This window comes from Labeo rohita, chromosome 19 (assembly GCF_022985175.1).
Source record: "Labeo rohita strain BAU-BD-2019 chromosome 19, IGBB_LRoh.1.0, whole genome shotgun sequence".
NCBI classification, from domain to species: Eukaryota; Metazoa; Chordata; class Actinopteri; order Cypriniformes; family Cyprinidae; genus Labeo; species Labeo rohita.
In genome coordinates, this window is record NC_066887.1 from 24,277,668 (window position 1) to 24,296,894 (window position 19,227).

A 19,227-nucleotide genomic window follows, 5' to 3' on the forward strand; every position below is an offset into this window, starting at 1 on the left:
ATTATGACTACGAAGCAAAAGACGACTTCAAAAAGGAGCACATACATAACATAATCAATAGTGCCTCAGGGGAGAGTATGAATACTGCTTCTTAGATCCAAATCAACCCTCTTATAAATATTTAAAACAAAAAAATAAATAAATACTAAAAATAATATTAAGAGCTCACATGCAAATTCCTCTAAAAGCCACCTCGGTCAAAAATTAGAATGATACAGAGTTAATGCTCTCGACACATAGTACACATCCATCAAATACGTCAAACTCACTACATCCATAAAGCCCAACCAGAGGTACCGGTACTTAGGTAGAAACTTATACACAGGAGCCTGATAAAAACAAACATCAGATGGACTTAGAGGCTTTTGCATCTGAACTCTCCATACATATATTATTTAATGTTATTTGTAAAAATGTACTATATTTTAAAGGTGACATCTGACTTTTTCCATGTTTAAGTGCTATAATCGGGTCCCCAGGGCATCTGGCAACCCAGAAAACGTGAAAAAAAGAACAACTCAGTAATTTTTTTTGGTAAGCCTTTCTCAGCAGGCTTTTTAAAGGAGCCTGATAAAAAAGCAGAAACATCGGATGGGCTTAGAGGCTTTTGCATCTTAACTCTTTATATATATTATTTAAATGTTATTTGTGAAAATGTACTATATTTTAAAGGTGACATATCATAGAAATCTGACTTTTCCCATGTTTAAGTGCTATAATCGGGTCCCCGGGGCATCTGCCAACCCAGAAAATGTGAAAAAGAACAACTCAGAAAATTTTTTTGGTAAACCTTTCTCAGCAAGCTTATGAAAAAACGAGACGCTCAGATTTCGCTTCCCTTGTGAGGTAAAAAGGGATCTTATTATAATATTACTGCCCCTTAATCTGCAAGTTTGCACCCACAGTGCCGCCATTGTGTTTTTGCAAACAACAGTGGTATACCACTTCTAACGCCATGGCGAAAGTTCAAGCAAAGCATGCTAACTGTTCTGTTTTTGGCTGCACAGACGAGCACAAAACACTATTTAGAGTCCAAGAGACAAGAGCAGTGGATTTATTGATTTATTTACTGTATAATACACTGCTGCTACACAGATCTAATATAAACATGTGATTTCTTTCCCAGCTGTTTACATTTACAGACATTACTGACTGTTTTTGTAGCTCCTGTGTTTTTAACATAACCTTGTGTGTATTTGACAGTTTAAGCGCAGTAAGACATGAAAGAGAATTTAGTTTAGTATTCACATGCCATGTGACATCAACCTTCTGTCTTTCACTTTTCATCCACTTTAGATGTGTGCGCTCAGAAAACCCTATATCAGAAGTTTAAACTGATATGGCTTTAAAACACATGATATCATGTAATAGACATGATAATCAAAACCAAACAGATGTTTTTAGCAGAGTATCTGAGGTACCAGCTGTAAAGGCACAGTTCTATTCTGGAAAAGGGGGCAGGGAGCAGCAGCTCATTTGCATTTAAAGAGACATGAATGAAAACAGCGCCTTTCTGCTTACACTCAAAATAGGCATTTTCAAAATAGGCATTATGTCATTTTCAATGACATAATGAATGATCTGTGGTGTATTCTGAGATGAAACTTCACAGACACAATCTAGAGACACCTGAGACTTATATTACATATTGTAAAAAGGGGCATATTAGGTCTCCTTTAATTCATTTAAATAGGGTGGCCCCTAACTGTCGACTAACCGTTTGTTGATGAGAAGAGGCTTGGTTGACCAAAACTGTATTAGTCTCTTAGTCGCAGAAAAAAAAAAATCCACAGGAACTGGCCAAGTCACGCAGTCCGTGACGGACAGATTGTTAACGGCTGTTCTATGTGGATATACAGTACATCGGGCAGGACATTCAAACACTCACCTATCATTCATCAACCTCAAATATGGCTAATCATCTGAAATATGTGAGTAGTAGTAACTTTACATTGCTGCTCAATTTACTGTTAACCTAGAAAAATGTGCGCTATTGAAGTGTCTATGTGGCTTGTGGAAGCTGAACAGTAGCACGGTCACTGCATGAAAGATGGAGGCGCTGGTGTAGTAACTTGCTCTTAAAATACTCCGTCATTTTTGGTCATACAGATAAGATTAATACATCTTTCGAATCTGTAAAGACTCTACATTTATTTTTGTGCACTTGCAATAACAACATAACATTGCGCTTTTGTAAAATAATGAAAGCCCTACATTTAAATAACTTTGTTTAATTTTATTACATGGCACTTTTAATACCAGCACTTTTGTTTTATTAAACTGCACTAAATTAAAGTTAAATCATCATTAGTTATAATCCATGATGGATAATGGATTTTCATATTAATCTTGATAATTACAGCGAGTGATACAAGCATGGTTCCAACTAGGGCTGCACGATTAATCGCACGATGTCGTGAGGCGCATTTAGTCAATGAAGCCGGTACTTTGATTAGTAGTAAAGCTCCATCACGTGCGTTCAGCTGGAGCGGCAAGTAATACACAGAGCCGTAAAGCACTGACAAGCTACGCCAAAATCGTGCTCAAAATCGAATTCGATTTTGCGGCCGATTTGGCGTAGCTTGTCAGTGCTTTACGGCTCTGTGTATTACTTGCTCTGTGCACTAAACGCACGTGATGGAGCTTTACTACTAATCAACGTACCGGCTTCATTGACTAAACGCGCCTTACGACATTGTGCGATTAATCGTGCAGCCCTAGTTCCAACACCTTTTGACCAATTCATTTTCAATGAATATATTCACTGAAAATTGAAATATCAGAGCATATGTCAGGACAAATTCACTACTGTTTTAAAGTTTAAGGTCAGTAATATTTTTTTGAAATAAATTAATGCTTTTGGTTTAACTGCATTAAATTGATCAAAAGTGGCAGCAAAAACATTTACATGCACAAATAAAATGTATTTAAAGTAAATGCTGTTCTTTTGAAATTTCTATAACAAAGAATCTTGAAATATCAACCGGCACAACTGTTTTCAACATTGATAATAACAAGAAATATTTCCTGAGCAGCAAATCAGCATATTAGAATGATTTCTGAAAGATCATGTGACACTGAAGACTAAGTAATGGCTGCTGAAAATTCAGCTCATTGTAAGTATATTAATTTCCAAATTGCAAGATTATTTCACAATAATACCGTTTTACTGTATTTTTGATGCTGTAGAATCCGTGTATCATTCGTCCATTCGTTTTTTGATGTAATATTGAAAGAAGAAACATGAGGAAACAGCTTTTTTTTTCTTCATTTTTTCATTTTTTCCAGAAAAACGAAAAACAAGAATTCAGCTTGATTTTTCGTTTTTCGTTCAGGGGTGGAAAAATGAATAAACAGCTTGACTATTCGATTTCTACAAGTGGGCGGAACGAAACGCCCCTTTCTGCTGATTGGTCAGCCGAAGATCAAACCGTGCCCCCGTCAGTTCTTCCACAGTTTCGCACAGAATAATAGTCCTCCGGTGCTGCAGTTGAGCGGATAATTAACGCGTTTATTGCAACTACATTTAATTTTTTCCGCTCGACACAACCCGTACCAGGGCAGAGCCTAGACAGGGCTTTCTTCTGTGCCACGTTTTTTTAATCATGAAACATGCTGTGATTTATTCCAAAGTAACTTTAATAATAATAAAACTTAATAATGCATTTATAGTTAACTAACCTTAATGTAGCATGTTAAAAGTAGATGCGTCAGCTGTGTTATGGTTAATGTTTGTGGCATACGCCAGAAAGATGTTCAAGGAAAGCATCGCATTCTGTTGTTTTCTTTATTGTTCAGAGGGATGCATTTGTTGAGGGATTCATTCTTGTGTGAACGTTAGGCTTACACCAGAGTCAATGCCTATTCTTTCCTTTTTGTATTAGTGCTTAAAATATTTAATGTACAGCTAATCTAATTATTTGTATTTTTTAATTTTTTTTTAACTTATTGGGCAACCAGGGTAGGCTGCCATCAAAAGGACAGCCATCAAACCCTGCCAACTAATGCAAAACGTAAGTAAATTAATGCATACATAGACGAAAGCCCTGTCTAGGCTCTGCCCCGGTACTGGTAGTGTCGAGCCATCGTTAGTGTGGTTGTTTCGTGAGAAAAAGATTAAATGAAATTACAATAAACGCGTGAATTATCCGTACAACTGCAGCAGCGGAGGACTATTATTCTGCGCGAAACTGCGGAAGAACTGACAGGGGCACGGTTTAATCTTCAGCTGACCAATCAGCAGAAAGGGGCGTTTCGTTCCGCCCACTTGTAGAAATCGAATATTCAAGCTGTTTATTCATTTTTCCACCCCTGAACGAAAAACGAACAAAACTTGTTTTTCGTTTTTCTGGAAAGAATGAAAAAACGAAAAAGGAGCCTTTTTCTCATGTTTCTTCTTTCAATATTAAATCAAAAAACGAATGGACGAATGATACACGGATTCTGTAGTATATGTAGTAGTTTAGGAAAAAGTAATTCACTTTCAAAATTTGCATGATTTTCCAAGCCTGGAAATCATGTTCACTGATGTTCTCAGATTTCTGTTACCAGTTAAACACACACACACACTTTTCTGTGTGTGCATATACATTACCTGACAGCCTGTATGTGCATTGGCTGTGATCGCCGGAGCTTTTGAGCAGGAGAGTGGGGGGCGGTCACTTTATTACTAGGGGCCCGTGGCAGTGGGGCCAATCTGTTGCCATGGAGTCCACTGCCATCAGTGCTGTGCAAGAGGGGGGCGGAGTCCGAATGCTGGGTCCCACAGGTTGCATAGATGCTCTCATAGGATGAAAGAGAGGTCATGTCATTCACCAGGGCCTCCAGATCTACATCATCCTCTGCAACAAAACATGCATGGAAAGACAAAGTCCTAGATCATTCACAAGCCAAAAAAGTGTATCAAAAGCCATTATACTGACAGCAGTCTTAGAAATACACTCAATTGGAAACAATAGGATACTGTAATTAATCATTGATTATTATGCATATTACATAAGAGACCGTGTGTAATATTTGTACTTTCATTTGTCAAGCTGAAGAAGCATTTTATTAAACAAAAAATTAATCTTGAGGCCCCTAAACGTCTGAATGGTAATGTGTATGATGCATATACACCACATTAAAATGAATTGAATTAAAAAAAAAAAAAAAAAAAAAAAAAGTTACATTGAACCCCAACCATGGCACTACCACAGAGTTTTTATTTATTCACTTTGATTTCACAATTTCACTTAACTATTAAATCAATCATGGCATGTTCTAAAGAAGCAAGGCATTGTCACACCGGCAGCACCACGTTTGACTGTTGGTAAGATGCTGTTAGATTGTGGAATGCCGTTTTAGCTTCATGCCAGATATAATGGGATGCGTGTCATCCAAAATGTTCCATTTTTGACTCACAGAACATTCTTCCAAAAGTCTTGGGGATCAGCCAGGTGCTCTTTGGCAGATGAGAGATGAGCGTTTATGTTCTTGGTTAGCAGTGGTTTCCACATTGCTCCTCTCCCAGCCCACATTTCTTTGGAAGAGTTTTTTAGGATCCACTGCGGCTTCCTGGATGATTTTAATCCAAGCCTTTGGACACATTTTGCCACAGAACATTCACCACCATGTCAACTTGCTCTCTATATGCATTATGGTTCGGTGGTGCCCCAGAATTTGAGAAACTGATATCACTTTTTTTGAGGCAAAAACTGTAGTTTCTAGTTTTTCCTAATGTTTAAAGTAATTTTCATTTGAGTATGGATTGTTTAGTTGAAAACATGCATCTTAAGATGGTGTAGCACAGCGATTAAGTATCTGGGTCGGTAATCAAGAAAAGTATTTGCATAAACACTGAAAACTATGCACTAAATGTACAATGCCACTAACAATAAATAGCCACAAGATGGCAGTATCAAATTAAATGAGTAAACACTGAAGTGGTCAGTACTTTGGCCACATTTCCCAGTGCTCCCTGATGTGATCAAACCCCTCAAATCTGACTCAGAGCAATTCATCCTGAGTCAATGACCCCACAACATTACTCACTGACATCTCCAAAACCAAAAGTCCACCAATCCTCCTTTCTCAAAATGCATAACAATACATTCTGTTCTGTGGAAGGAACAGCAGGTGGTTTGTGGAATTGCTCTGTAATAACGGTACATGCCTGTTAAATGAAGCAAGCACGACAGGTTCACTAGTTGGCATGTGTATTTTCACTAACTTTGCTGATGACTAGAATGCTTTAACCTAGTGATTCCCAACTGGTTTTGCCTTAGGACCTCAAGCGGTAACCTTCACAGTACCAAAACAGCATTTTATCATTATCATTTAGCGTTGTTCTCCCCCTGCCGTCCACAACCTTATCAAAACAGCCCTGAGACACATTTTTGGGTCACGACCCATTAGTTGAGAAGCACTTTGTGCAATCAAGACCCATAAAAAACAAGCTTTTACGGCCCTAGAGTGATTCCCTCAAACAACTGGTGCATTTAAAAGGTTAGCAAATCACGCTAAATGTAATGCTAGTGCAGCGTGGGCCACCAAAGTGCTTTTCCTTCATCGGTACGAACAGTTACCATTGCTGAAACAGGGCGGCCCGTATCGATCCAGGAATGAGAAGGTATATTTGTTGCGATCAGACACAAATACACAGAAAAGTAAAAGTTCACAGACTAGCTAAAAAGACATTTAAGCTAAGCTAGCTCCTGAGTAACAGAAGCACTACTCTAGCTCATATACAGCAGCATTTGAAAGTTTGGGAACCCCTTGCAGAATCTGTGAAAATGTAAATGATTTTAACAAAATAAGAGAGATCATACAAAATTCATGTTATTTTTTATGTAGTACTGTCCCGAGTAAGATATTTTACATAAAATATGTTTACATATAGTCCACAAGCTTGGTTCTTAATACTGTATGTGGTTACCTAGATGATCTACTACTGTTTTTTTGTTTTGTGATGGTTGTTCATGAGTCCCTTGTTTGTTCTGAACAGTTAAACTGAGAACTGTTCTTCAGAAAAATCCTCCAAGTCCTGTAGATTCTTCAGTTTTCCAGCATCTTTTGCATATTTTAACCCTTTCCAGCTGTGACTGTATAATTTGGAGATCCATCTTTTCACACTAAGGACAACTGAGGGACTCAAACACAACTATTAAAAAAAGGTTCAAACATTCACTGATGCGCCAGAAGGAAACACAATGCATTAAGAGCTGGGGGGGTGAAAACTTTTGAACAGGATGAAGATGTCCAAATTCGTCTTATTTTGTTGGAATATCTTTTTTTTTTTCATATTTAGTACTGCCCTTTGGAAGCAACAGATGATACTTGCATGTTTCCCAGAAGACAAATTAATTACAATCTACCTTGATCTTCAAAAAGCCCCTCCCCCCCAACTGTCCTCAGTGTGAAAAGATGGATCTCAAAATCATAGTCACTGCTGGAAAGGACTGAAATATGCAAAAGATGCTGAAAAACTACAGATTCTGCAAGGGGTTCCCAAACTTTCGCATACCACTGTACTGGTTTAAAACTGTTTGCACTAAGAACGATTACTATAACGATGACTATATAGCTATAAAGTTTTAATAAATCAATCTAATTTTATGATAACACACAACTCCAAACTACAATTTGGATACAACAAAAACGACACAGGAACTGCGCTGGAATCATGCTTAGTTAGCTAATATATATAGTCGAGATGAAATCAAAGTGGCGGCAGATCTTTTATTCTGTATTTTTTACACATATCAGGGTTTAACAATTGGGAACTTGGCTCTATTTCTCAACTTGGCCTGTGATTGGATTTTGAGATGGCCGCTGCACTCAAAAGTGGAAGCATGCCTTTTATGCCAACTTTAAATTAGCTAGCTAATATCAACTTAGCTAGCTTTCTAGGAACACCCGAGTTACCTCAGCAACTGACAAGTGGCCAATCAGAGAGGCTGATTCGAAACCAGGTCTAAATCAAAGCTCTGCTTCTGGCTTCCTCTAGAATACCAGCAGCGTCCGAACTGTGCATTCCATACATACCCTGGACCCACACACTTCCACATGTGTCCTAATCGAAGTGTTTGTTTATGTAAAGAGAGAGCTCGGCACGTGTTCTGTGTGCAAAAGTCTCCTCAAATGCAAACATGCACATAAAAATGGGATGAGCAGGACTGTAAAACAATAGGGTACTACAAGTACAAGATTTTGAAGAGGTACAACGAGTACCAGTGAGTGCCAAAGAGCATCTTCCCGTTTACCGCTCTCAGTGCTAAGTGGTCCAAATATGCTCTGAGAGCTGTTAAAAGTTTTCTTCGCCTTTCTAAACACTCCCTTCCACTTTTCTTCATTTCACATTCCTTAAACTACATAGTCACACTACTAACAAACACAAGCATTACCGTAATATACCACGGTTTTACCATGTAACGTTACTTTAACTTCAAAAACAATGGTATTACCATGCTACATATCCACTTTATTCTTCAACGAGGAAGTATGCCTATGGGCGAGACTTCCAGTTCATTTCAGTACAAACGAGTGTGTTCATAATTAAGATAATACATTAAACTAATATGGTAAGACACACCAATTTGCAAAACCAAGCAAAATGAGCTGTTCTGTACAACTAAAAATAGCTGGACACGGATGAGATCAGAAGCCGCACCAGCTCTTACGGGAACAATAACGTGGATAAAAGAACATGATATAAAAAAATAAAAAAAAAAAAAAACAATCGCTGCGTCCGAAAGCCTAGTCAGCTGAAGGTACAGAAGAAAGTACCTCCAGAGACAGGAAGTGAAGCAGAATTTGAATTTGGACGTGCCTTGATGTCTTCCTGCCTTGGAATGCTGCCCCCGAAGACAGCATTTTAGAGCTTTCGGACGCAGCCAATATAATTTACAATTAGAAGTCGACCGATATATTGATTTGCGGAACTAATGGTTATTGGCAGAAAACCATGCCGATAGTTTTTTTCCGGGTTGGGTCCATTGCTGGAGCGGCTGAGAAGGCCGTCCTTATACAGCAAAGTCCCTACAGCACGACAGCGGCCTCTACTGGCAGAAATCACTGACACTGCGCGCTGCACAGAGCGAGACACTTAAAAGGCGGATTTAAAACATAGACAACGAAACTGTGTGTACAATGCATGTTTTCATGTCATTACTAAGCAATGAATTTGTTGACTAGATGCTGCATTAGTGGCGAAAAGACAGCAGTATACTTTAGCCCGTTTGGTGATAAAATAAAGTCTTGCAGACCGCCGCTTGAATTGAACGCAACGCATCCAGTGTCTGTGATACCGGATAGCTGCGAGTTCTTCTAGCTGTACTTTTACCCATTGTGTGACTAACATATTTTTATATTTTGATTAAATAACCACAGATGTTCTAGAATAGAAGCAGTTAAATTGTGAAGGTGCACAATATCCATATGTATGCAATTTCAGTACTAAGGCCTTTATGTAGATATATAAAGATGGCCATCTTTAGTCTGATTGTTGATGTAATGGTAGCACTTTACAATATGAGTCCATTTGTAACATTAAGATTGATAAAAGCTGTAGAATAGAAGTATTGTTACTTGTTAGAGTGTGTTAATTTCAGCATTTAGTGATAGATTTTAAAAATTTTAGTTGCTTTTGTTAACATTAATGAATAATTAACTAACTGCAATGATAAATATATAAGTAATATTAATATTTTTATTCATTTACAAAGTATAGTTCAGTAGGCTACTTTTTTTTTTTTTTTTTTTTAAATAGTAGAGCATTATTTATTTTCTGTTCAGTATCCATTTTAAAAACTATCGGTCGATTAATCGGTATCGGCCAGTGTGGTCCAACCTAGTTATCAGTATCTGTAAAATCCAATATCGGTTGACCTCTAATTACCATGGTATGACTAATAATCACGACAATACCATGAGTATGTGTTGACGCCATAGGTTCTTTTTGTATGTTATCATGGTTATACCATTTTTTTTTTTTTTTTGTATATTGTACCAAGGTAAACCCATTTTTTAAAAATATTTAATTCAAAATCCATGGCACTACATTGTTACAAAAGATTATTAAAAGACTATCGCCACAATAACAAATAAAACCAATGGAATGTATATTGTATTCAAAAATTCTAATGATGATGCTACAGGTTAGCATGGCAATACCATGTTTTATAAGAAAAAAAAATTAAATAAAATAAATAATTAATCTGCACTTGTAATCTTTAAATCAAAAACATTGATGTCCCCTCCCCTCTCAATCTCTTTTCTTCATGACATAAGACTCAAAAAAGGGGCTGGACTATGCTGACTGTCCAATGACCAGTCTTTTAGCACCCTACGCCAGGACTTTGATTGACAGGCGATCTGACCAGTCATAACGTCGAATCCGCCATTTTGTTCGCCAAACAAACCAGACATGAAAGGTAAATTACAGTCAGTAGAGTCAAGCTTGAAGATGGTGTATTGATGTCTTTCCACAGTTGAGACAACATACCATCTGATGTTCATTTATGTGTATTTCATGCTATAACTAGCAGAAAGAGATTGTTTAAGAGCTTAAAAAAATACGATTTACATATGAATCGCGATTCAGTCTTCAAGCGATTCACGTCAATTCACAAATTTCAAAAAACAATTTTCTAGTTAATATAATAATAATAATAATAATAATAATAATAATAATAATAATAATAATAATAATAATAGCATGATGTTTTTGGACCGTAACAGCAATGGAGGAGGAAAAACAAATGCATCCTGCCCCATTTTCAGTGAGGTCAAGTGTTTGGAAAAATATTATATTAATTATTGATCTTTTGTTATTATGGGAAGTATTCGGAAAGGGATGGAAAACAAACAATGGGTTCTACGGAGCCACTAAAAGAGACGTGGTTAGCCGATGACTTTACTAATCAATGATTGGCTCTTTCATTTAGAAGGTGGGGCTTATTCGCCATATATGGGGTGTTGTACTTTCTCCCATACATAAGTAAGTGTGCACAGTCTTCCTATATATAAAGGCTTTGAACGCAATCACCTCAGTTCAAGCGGCACGTGAACCGATCATCTCTTCCTCTTTACTACTAGTTATAGCATGAAATAAACATGAATAAGCATTAGAATTATGTTGTCTCAACCATAGAAAGACAACAACACATCACAATCCACTGATGGTAATCTAACTCTCCTATTTGGGTTGTTAGACAAAATTAGATTATGATTAGTTAGATCACCTGTCAATCAAACTCCCAGGAAAAAAGTGTAAAATCCCATCCTACATTCCAGAAGCCATTTCACTTGTATATACGTCAAAATAAGAAAGAACAGACTATCACAACTTCTGTTTCATCCCGACTTTAAATTCTCGACTACATACTAGATTGTTTGGGCAGGGTTTTAAGAAAAGGGGGCGTGTCTATTTCAGTAGGTAAGTCTGACAAGTGTTCCAGAATGGTTTACAACCATAAGTTCACTCTTTATTGTATAAGGGGCACAATATCTTTATTATTAACATTAAACCTTGTCAAACTGTTAACAATACAGTTAAAATAAATGGCCAGTTGGTTAAAAGAACTAATTATAATATCAGCAATCCATAAAGAAGATTCCTAGCTAGCAGTGAATTTTTTTTTTTTTAAAGAGGATACACAGATCTCTTCAGAGGCTAATATAGACTGACTGTCTCTTTCCTGTTGTTTTTCTTTCAGCTCCCTTTCCTCACTGTGGAACTGTGTTTCAGAAGACAGCCCAACCTTATGTGCCCAGCTCTCTCTCTTTGTGTGTGTACCGAATATAGGTCACCTCATATAACTCCAACCTCGACTTATAAAGCACAAACAGGCATATAAGTGCAAGCATGCACCCACTCACCCAATGACTGGCCACATATGACTAGAACACAACAAGAAAGATTTATAGGCTTTCACGCTGTGCATATCCTCAAGTGTGTCTGTGTATGTATGGGATACAGAAGAACTGCCCTCTCGCCCAGCCCAGTAGAAAGCGGTCAACGATCCTCAGGAGGAAGTAGGCTTAATATGCAGACTAAATAATGTCTTACTGAACATCTAAAAATGCAGAAAGGTTAGTGTGAGGATTCAGAGCAGAGGAAAGAAAACATCATTACCTCCGAATATAAACAGTAGAAGTTAATGAAAAGTCGCCATCAAGACGGTGTTTACTTAGCATACATATTTGTCCCGAGAAGTTAACTAAATATGACAAACTATCCCTTTGATCTCTGTTTGATGATGCTCTCACTTGGAAAAATGAATCATAAATCATTTGTATTACTGTAAAATGTAATAGCGTTCCTGGAGGCAGGGCTTTTAAAACTATTTTACACCAAGGAGGCTTTTTTTTTTTGAGGGACACACTTTCTTAAATATATTTCAATGGAAAAGGTCAATAGACCCAGTTTCCAAATCTCTGCTTTAAGAAGTAGGGTTAGTTACTGTAAGTTTTATTTATAATTATCTTCATATAAAAAATAATAGGCACCCGAGAACATGTATGCATGTATCAATGTCAGTATTTCTTACAACCCTGACCAATGTAACCAGCCCACAATGTATATATGTCTGCACACAATAGCCTGCTCTGGCTTTCTGAAAAATCTATATGCTTCAGGGTAGTGACACGTTAAAGCAAGGCAGCATCTGGAGAGCAGAGCGGGACACACACACCCATGCACACAAAAAAGATCCGCGGCCAACAGCCTTGCTCACGGCTATAAAACGGTTAGCGATTCGGGGAAGGCCCTGGCTTGCACAGCTCGTAGAGGATATACAACCCTGGATGCACACAACCACCGCAGCTACAGAAGGGGTCGCCAGGAACCTCCGTGACCTTGCAGAACCCAATGACCTCCACGTTGCTACTGAGTACAAATGCTGCCTGTGCAATCCAATTAGACGTTGCCATTCAAAATCGGCGGAACTAAAGTAATTGAATGTACAGGAATAAACGAAGGAAACGACCCTTTAATAACCCACCTGGGTGATTAGGAGAATTCCGATTGGACGACTGCTGGAAGCTTGAACCGATGAGATTTGACGGTCTGTGAGAAGGGGTGCGGTCAACATTGTCCTGGAGAGAAAAATGGAAAAGGTCAGACAGTTCGAGGAGGAACATAAATGTGACCCTGGACCACAAAACCAGAAATTGAGAAATTGAGATCATCTGAAAGCTGAATATACAAACATACATGAAGAGAAGCATGTATATACCCCAATACTTTATAAAATGAGAACTTCATATTCTAGTGTGCTTCTAATGTGGATACTTTTAATCTTTATTGGAAAATTGAGGATTTTTTGTCATCACTTACCCACCCTGGAACACCATTTTAAGGGGGGTTGGGCTAGTTTGGAGTAGCAATTAGGCAGGTTTTGCTGTGAAAACCTGGCAACCCTGGTGAAATGTCACATTTTTGCATTGTGCTTTGAAAACAGCTGTGAACAGCCTAGAATTATGCTTTCAGTTCAAACAGAAATCTTATACAGTATTACAATGTGTCCATCTAAAATGGTAATTGTGCATTAAGGGGTCATCGGACGCAAACTTCACTTTTACATGTTGTTTGAACATTAATGTGTGTTGGCAGTGTATGTACAAATCTACCCTATAATGATAAAAATCCATATAGTGGTTTTTACTTAATCTGTAAAAATAATATCCCCTTTTTCAAATCGAGCCATTCTAAGATGCCTGTCGAAGGCCTTTCTCATGATAGTTGACTGACATGAGCGCATGGGCGTCGGAAGCAAAATAAATGTGGCTGGGTCCTCCCCCCCTAAAAATTAGTATATGCCATTTTCTGTAGTCTGGTGCCTTTTAATTAACGGAATAGGCCGCCTTGTTTGCAGGGGTTACTAACGTTACCACAATAAGAAGATGGCTGTTAAGACATGTTTCCAGTGGCGTAGGTGGTAAAGCGAGTAGTTAGTGTTTTCTGCCGCGAACGACCCGAGTTCGCGTCCGCCTATTGCCGAAATTGTTCTTCTGCTTTTTCACATCTCATTTTACATCGGAAAGGCATTTGTTTTCAGGAAAAATAAAAATGAAGGAAATAATCGAGAAGTCTGAATAGAGTATTGTGTAGGGTTAGGTGTATCTGAGCAGCAGATACATTTAGATGCTTTGTTTACTTTGCTGTGTTCGGGAGTGCAGCAGGGGCGAATAACTAGTGAAAACATAGAATGGAGTTTAATTAATATGCAGTGGCGTAATGCAGGGTATACCCAAGTATACGGCGTAAACCAACTTCTTTATCTGTCGGCTTTGCTTATGCCCACTTCTAAATCCCCTCTGATGTGCATAACTCCGTAGTATCCTGTATTAGCCAAAATCATGACAGTCCATCAGTAGCTAATCAAATCGCATGTGAATAAATGCAAATACTCCCTAAACACACCCAGTAAAGATAGTGATGTGGTCAGGACCGTGGGGCCGCTTCCTTTGAAATATGTTTGATGATTGCGCCTGATGTGCCCGCGCGCGCTCCATCCACCGTAGATGCTGCCTGTTCATACGCTTGAGCATGGAGTTTAATCTATTATTAGGGCATTCGTCATGTGGAATGGATTTGACTGATGGCGTTCTAAAAAGTGCACAGACATATTCGCTGAATTAGAGATGGAAAAAGTGGCTGGGTCCGACATCATTGGTCTTCAAAAGTGGGTGGGTCCTGTCCCACTCACATTCAATGGTTCCGACAGCCATGCATGAGCGTCTTACCTCAGATCAGCTGTAACAGTCAGACCTCCATTGTTTCGATGCCGGAGCAGGAATGCAAGTTAGACAAAAACACCGACTGAACGATTGAGGTGTTGTGTTGCTGGATGTAATAATGAACATAGTGATCGTCATTTACTCCCGACATCTGAGCCGCTGAAGATGCAGTGGATTACATTTGTTTGTGAAGGGAATGCGGCTCCCGATCTAAATAAATGCGTCTATGTTTGCGCAAATCATTCGTGATCCAACTTCACCTTTTATGAATCTCTGCAATCACCTTTCCTAATAATGTGCTAGTTAGCCAGTTTTGCGGATAAATGCGCTAAATGCGGATAAAGTAAACAACCTCTGAGAGAAGCAGAGAGAAGAGAGGGGCGGGGCCAGCAGAGCTCATTTGCATTTAAAGGAACAATCCCTCAGAATGGGATCATTTTTGCAGAGCTAAAAAGGGTGTTGTTTTACACAACCATTGAGAATTTTTAACCAAAGTATATTATAGACTTTTCATTAAGACCCTAAAGAATCATATCAACTTGTGGAAAATAGGCATCCGATGACCCCTTTAACAACTGTCAACTATGTCGGTATGCAAATGCATGCTCTGAACTTTCATTTTCTTATTTTGGTCATGCATGCGGACCTGATCTCTGTAAAAGAACATTTTGAATTTATATGTGCATAACCTAAAACAAACTGATGCCAAAGATACAATATATATTGTATGTGGACTAAATGCAAAAACAGAATCAATGCAAACAAAAAATATATATAATGCATATCTTTGGCAGTAGCAATTACATGCATATATGTGTATATGAAAGTCCCATCCATCATTCCCAATGCATCAACATAGAACGACGAACAAAAAAGGCAAACTATGCGCACAGCAACGGCTCTAGCGCTCTCAAACCGCACACACAGTCTCACACCATATAATTCAAAGCAGAATGCACAAAGCTAGAAGAAGAAGTCCAAGAAGAAAAAATAATAAAAATAAAGCCACATTTTCAATTTCCAGTTTTCTAGGAAACCTAAGAACATGGAAGCCGAGTTTCCAGGAACTAGCCTCTGCCAGAGGTCCCCATGCTCTCTTTTCTGCCTGCCTTCTTTTTATTTCTCTCTTCTGCTCTCTCTTCATGCTGCACCAAGCCAGCCGGCTCTCAGAAAAGAGAAAAACATCTATAAAAACGAGAAGGGAAATTTACAGCTCTGAGAAAGCCTCTCTAATGCTTTAGCCAGTGTACTGTTAATCTTGCACAGTGTTAAAAGACCAAAAAAGTCAACAAATGCTGCGCACCAACACCAACAGAAAGTGTTCAGTTTTTATTCGCTCATTTAAACACAGTTTAATTTTGGCCATAATACTTCAAATTCAAACTGTAAAGGCTTTTTACACATTTTTACTCTCTTCAAGCAAGCACAAAAGTGGAACGCACCAGGATCTGTAGCAGGGGATGACAGAAGAATGCAAGAGGGTGTGTGTATATGTGTATGTGTGTGTGTGTGTTGTACTTGGATGGGCTCCAGGCCTTGTGTCCGTTATGTAAACCTTAACCCCCCAGCTGATTCCACAGGGCAACAAAGGCGGTGAATTTCCTAGAAAGGCAGGTCACATGACCCGTGCAGAGCCTAGGCTATTGACTAGGCTAAAGAGTGGTTAGAAAGCCAAAGTATTTTAGAGTTGACCTCTGACCTCGAAAGCTATAACTTGGCCGTTCGAGGCACTGCTGTGATACACAAACACATTGACAAACATAAACACAACTACTCAACTTTCCCATTGGGCTCTTGGCAACCAGACACCCGGCTATAAACCTGAAACACAATTCCAAGTCTCCTTATGACCTATGACCTCTGACCCTAATCTTTATCCTTATTAACTACAAGCAACTTAAGACCTGCAACTCTCCACGTAACTTATCCCTAACCATAACTAAAGAGGAAGAGAAATAACAGATGACAGACTGACTGAACTAAGTGAGTTACTAAAGAAGATTAAACAAAGAAGTACTGAATAAGAATACATATATAGAAATACTTTAAATCAAGAAATAAAAAAGGACTGTAGACCAAAAAAAAAAAAAAAAAAAAAGTGAAAACTAATAGGAAAATATAGTGATAAACCAGTATTACAACTCTGGCCAACGTTAAAAGTTCTGTTTTATCATCTAAATATATAAATGAACCTAAAAAGTAAATTCATTTAAATTTAAACATGATTATAAAATGTACAGTATGATTGATATTTTATAATTTCTAAAACCCTAGGGTTTCTAATTTATTTAATTGTTTATTTATTATTTTTTCAATGTATAAGTATTGTTGAAATTGTGCATGCTTGAATATATATAGCAATACTGATAAATCTATGAAAAAATAATAATAAACTCTAAATTCATAATCATCTAAATAAATTAATTAACCTAAAAAGTAAATTAATTTTAATTTAAGTATAATTATATATGTGCAAAATTAGCTATATATGACATCATAATATGATATCATATGGCATGATAATATGCATATATATATATGTATGAAATGCATATACAAAAATGCATATACAAATTGAGATTTGCTAATTACTTTTAACAGTGTTTTTAAAGATTAACTCTGAAACATAAAAAGAATATTATTATATTTAAATAATTTTTTTTTTAAGTTTATTCATTCATTTATTACTTTTCAGTGTACTTGTATTGTTGAAACTGTGCATGCTTAAATATATAACTTTAATGATAAATCTCTGAAATAATTAATAATAAATACATAAATATTAAACTAAATTTATAATAATCTAAATATACAAATAACCCTAAAAAGTAAATTCATTTGATTTTAACCACCATTATATAAAATATTATACACTGATTGATTGATATTATTATAAAACATAAAACATTATACAAAAATATACAAGCATCCACAATTTCAACAATACTGACAAATCTTTTAAAAATAAATCCATAAAAAATATCTTAAATCTTTAATTTCTCAAAATGAAATCATTGCACAAATATGTAAATACATTGTTAAATACATGACTAAATTGTTAATAAACCCATAATTATTAAATTAATTATTGAAGTATCAAATGCATGAATAAAACTATGTTGTATTTCACTGTAGCAATAGTTTGCATCACTTTTTTATTATATCTTTGTATTCATTTTAATCTAAAGTCACTGGATTTCTGGTTTTATTAAGAATTGAATTATTTATTTTACAATTTGATTTAAATTTGAATTAAGTTAGCCCTTCACAGAGAGATGATGCATGATTTGCAATAAATAAATAAATAAATGCTCCAGTAGAATATGGCCCCTTTAATGCTTCAAAGAGAAAAAGAGCAGAACCACAGTGCAAGCCAGGGTGCTTGAGTTGTGTATGCCTAAAGTGAATATTTGGGCTGTGTTGCCCCCCCTGTTTGGGAAGATCCAGGCCAGGTGCCTGTGGCTCTGAGAAACCCCCTGCAGAGTTATATACGGCCACAGACAGAGGGCGGCCCACACCCCTGCCTTCACTGTATACACTCAAGCTCTGCCACGTTCACAAGCACCAGCCACTTGCATAGACAACCCGGGTGGGGGTAGGGAAGAGGGGGGGAGGGTCTGAGAAAGAAACAGCCTCTGAAAGTGTTAGATCGTTTATAAAAGTTAAACCAAAGGAATCATATTAGAGCGAGAAGACAAGGAGAGTCAAATACAGAGAGAGGGCTGACTGCGTAGCCCGGGTATAAATAGCAACAGCCGCCACTTTGCATGTCAGCATGTCAGCTGTGTGGCACCATGGCAACGCCATGGCGACGAAAGGCATGCTGACATGCCACAGAACCCTTGGGAACTGCTGTGCTGAAACGATGCGTCTCCTCATGCTGGTTCAGGAAGATTTGCACATGTGAGCGTTCAGGTTTTCCGTGCATATTCCGCTTGAGGAGTCATTACGGCACGGTCAGGAAACACTGACACAGTGCCCTGCTGAACTTCAAAGCTCTGTAGACTCCATTGCTTCAGAGGGAGCAATGCAGATACTGCTACACTATGGTTTACCTGGTAGTTTGGATGGTGGAGGAAATAGTCTGGACATCCAGCTAAGGCCATACTCAGAGTCCCCGCAACTGGTGTGAGCTGTCACATGCACCTCCGACGTCCTGCGCAACAGACTGAGAGAAAAACAGAGAGAGATTAAACTTTATGTTTAGAAAGTGGTATTTTGTTTGTGAGCAAATCCGTGTTTTTTAAATGAATCATTTAAGGGAATGACTCAAACTCATATTTTTGGTCTCGCTTTCTTTGAAGCTTGTGACAGCTTTCCTGTTTTCATGGATTTAAGTGTTGTAAAGGACACTTTTATTAGTTGGACTTACTGAACCAATATGTAAACAAACTGAATCAGTGAGGAATCTTTGAACAAGTCAGTTAAGTGAATGATGAGTCACTAGTAGAACAAATGACTCACTTGTCACCACCTTTTTGGTCTAACAATGTAACATGCAGAATG

At 37.7% G+C, this 19,227-nt stretch overlaps 1 protein-coding gene across 3 annotated transcripts in view; it reads right to left on the reverse strand.

The window, feature by feature from the left end:
• The window catches only part of grb10a (growth factor receptor-bound protein 10a), a 71,425-nt gene that overhangs the window by 39,808 nt on the left and 12,390 nt on the right, over nucleotides 1-19,227 (reverse strand). For all 3 annotated transcript variants that reach the window (XM_051136348.1, XM_051136349.1, XM_051136350.1), the window contains 3 exons: nucleotides 18,777-18,889; nucleotides 12,984-13,077; nucleotides 4,595-4,841 (listed from right to left, as the gene is read on the reverse strand). In XM_051136348.1, the coding sequence (XP_050992305.1) occupies nucleotides 4,595-4,841; nucleotides 12,984-13,077; nucleotides 18,777-18,827 (392 nt within the window). In that variant the 5' untranslated portion in view covers nucleotides 18,828-18,889. The remainder of the gene's footprint in view (nucleotides 1-4,594; nucleotides 4,842-12,983; nucleotides 13,078-18,776; nucleotides 18,890-19,227) is intronic.